A 1338-nucleotide genomic window follows, 5' to 3' on the forward strand; every position below is an offset into this window, starting at 1 on the left:
TATATATATATATATATATATATTTATTTATTTATTTATTTATTTTTTCCTGCTTCATTTTCTTCATACATGTCACTCGTCCAGAGTGTGTAAATGTTAAAAGTTAGTGTTTCAGTGTAAACGGAGCTGTGTCACGTGACCTGTGTGTCACATGACCTGGTCAGGTAATCTGGGTTTACACCTCCACTGTGTGTAACTTCTGACTCACCCGGAGGAGGATTAATGGCGTCTGCTGGTTCCACCGGAGACGACTCCTAGATGTTGTTGTTGAATGGCTGTGGGAGGCGACCTCTGACCCCGGCCACCCCCACCTCCTGCTGCCGGACCATGGGAGCCCTATGCTGGGTGCTGCCGCCGGAGGAGGACGAGGAGGTGCTGGAGCAGCAGCAGGAGGAGGAGGAGGAGGAGGAGGTGGTGGTGGTGGTGGTGGAGGCGGCGTGCTGCCTGAGCTGCCGGCAGCCGGCCGACAGCCTCGTCCTGCTGGTAAAACTCTAGTACTGTACTGTAGTACTAGAATGAGGTACTTGTACTTACCTTGAGTATTTTCATGTCCTGTTAACTTGTACTTCTCCACTAAACCCCACGGGGGAATATTTCACTTTTTATCTAATCTTTTTAACTGATACTACTGCAGTACTACTACTGCAACAAATACAGCAGTAGTACATCAATAATACTGGAACTGATACTACTGGAACTAATACTACTGCAGTAGTACTACTGCAACAAATACAGCAATAGTACATCAATACTACTGGAACTGATACTACTGTAACTAATACTACTGTAGTAGTACTACAGTAATACTACTCTTACTGTAACATTCGTACTGCTGTTGTTAGTACTGCTAGTAGTATTTATATTACTCTTCCAGTACTGCCTCAGTCACATGTTATTTGAATGTTTTTCTTGTTTCCATGATGGTTTTTATTTGTGTACAAATTCACAATGTGACTCTGAACGTAAAAATAAAACATGAGAATTGTACTTCATGATTAGTTTCGTGGTGCGTTCAGGGAACCCTCTTCACAGTCGTACGTGTCGATGTTGAATGTTTCCTGTGGTTTGACGTGTTTCTTCTGATGTACTTTAAAGGGTAGAAGTACATGTTGTTTCTTTATACATGTGAATGAACTGTGGTTCTCTTTGTCCTCAGAACGTGGAGCGGGTTCACGCCCTCTACCAAACCTTCCCAGAAGGCCGAGCGGCGGAGGCTGATGTTCCCAGGAACCCGTACGGCCGAGACGCCGTCCTGCAGCCGCCAAGCCCCGCCCACCTGAGTGTGTGTCAGCGGCAGCGTAAAGTCATCCAGGAACTGGTCGAAACGGAGAAGTCCTA

At 45.7% G+C, this 1338-nt stretch overlaps 1 protein-coding gene across 1 annotated transcript in view; it reads left to right on the forward strand.

The window, feature by feature from the left end:
• LOC116378722 (T-lymphoma invasion and metastasis-inducing protein 2-like) overlaps positions 1-1332 on the forward strand; it is a gene marked incomplete at its 3' end in the record, with an annotated part of 4885 nt that extends 3553 nt beyond the window's left edge. The window contains exon 6 of the mRNA XM_031840632.1: positions 1157-1332. Within this exon, the coding sequence (XP_031696492.1) occupies positions 1157-1332 (176 nt within the window). The remainder of the gene's footprint in view (positions 1-1156) is intronic.
• Between the last annotated feature and the right edge of the window lie 6 nt (positions 1333-1338).

The sequence above is a fragment of the Anarrhichthys ocellatus genome, unplaced genomic scaffold (assembly GCF_004355925.1).
Source record: "Anarrhichthys ocellatus isolate YVR2014 unplaced genomic scaffold, GSC_Weel_1.0 scaffold3049, whole genome shotgun sequence".
NCBI lineage: Eukaryota > Metazoa > Chordata > Actinopteri > Perciformes > Anarhichadidae > Anarrhichthys > Anarrhichthys ocellatus.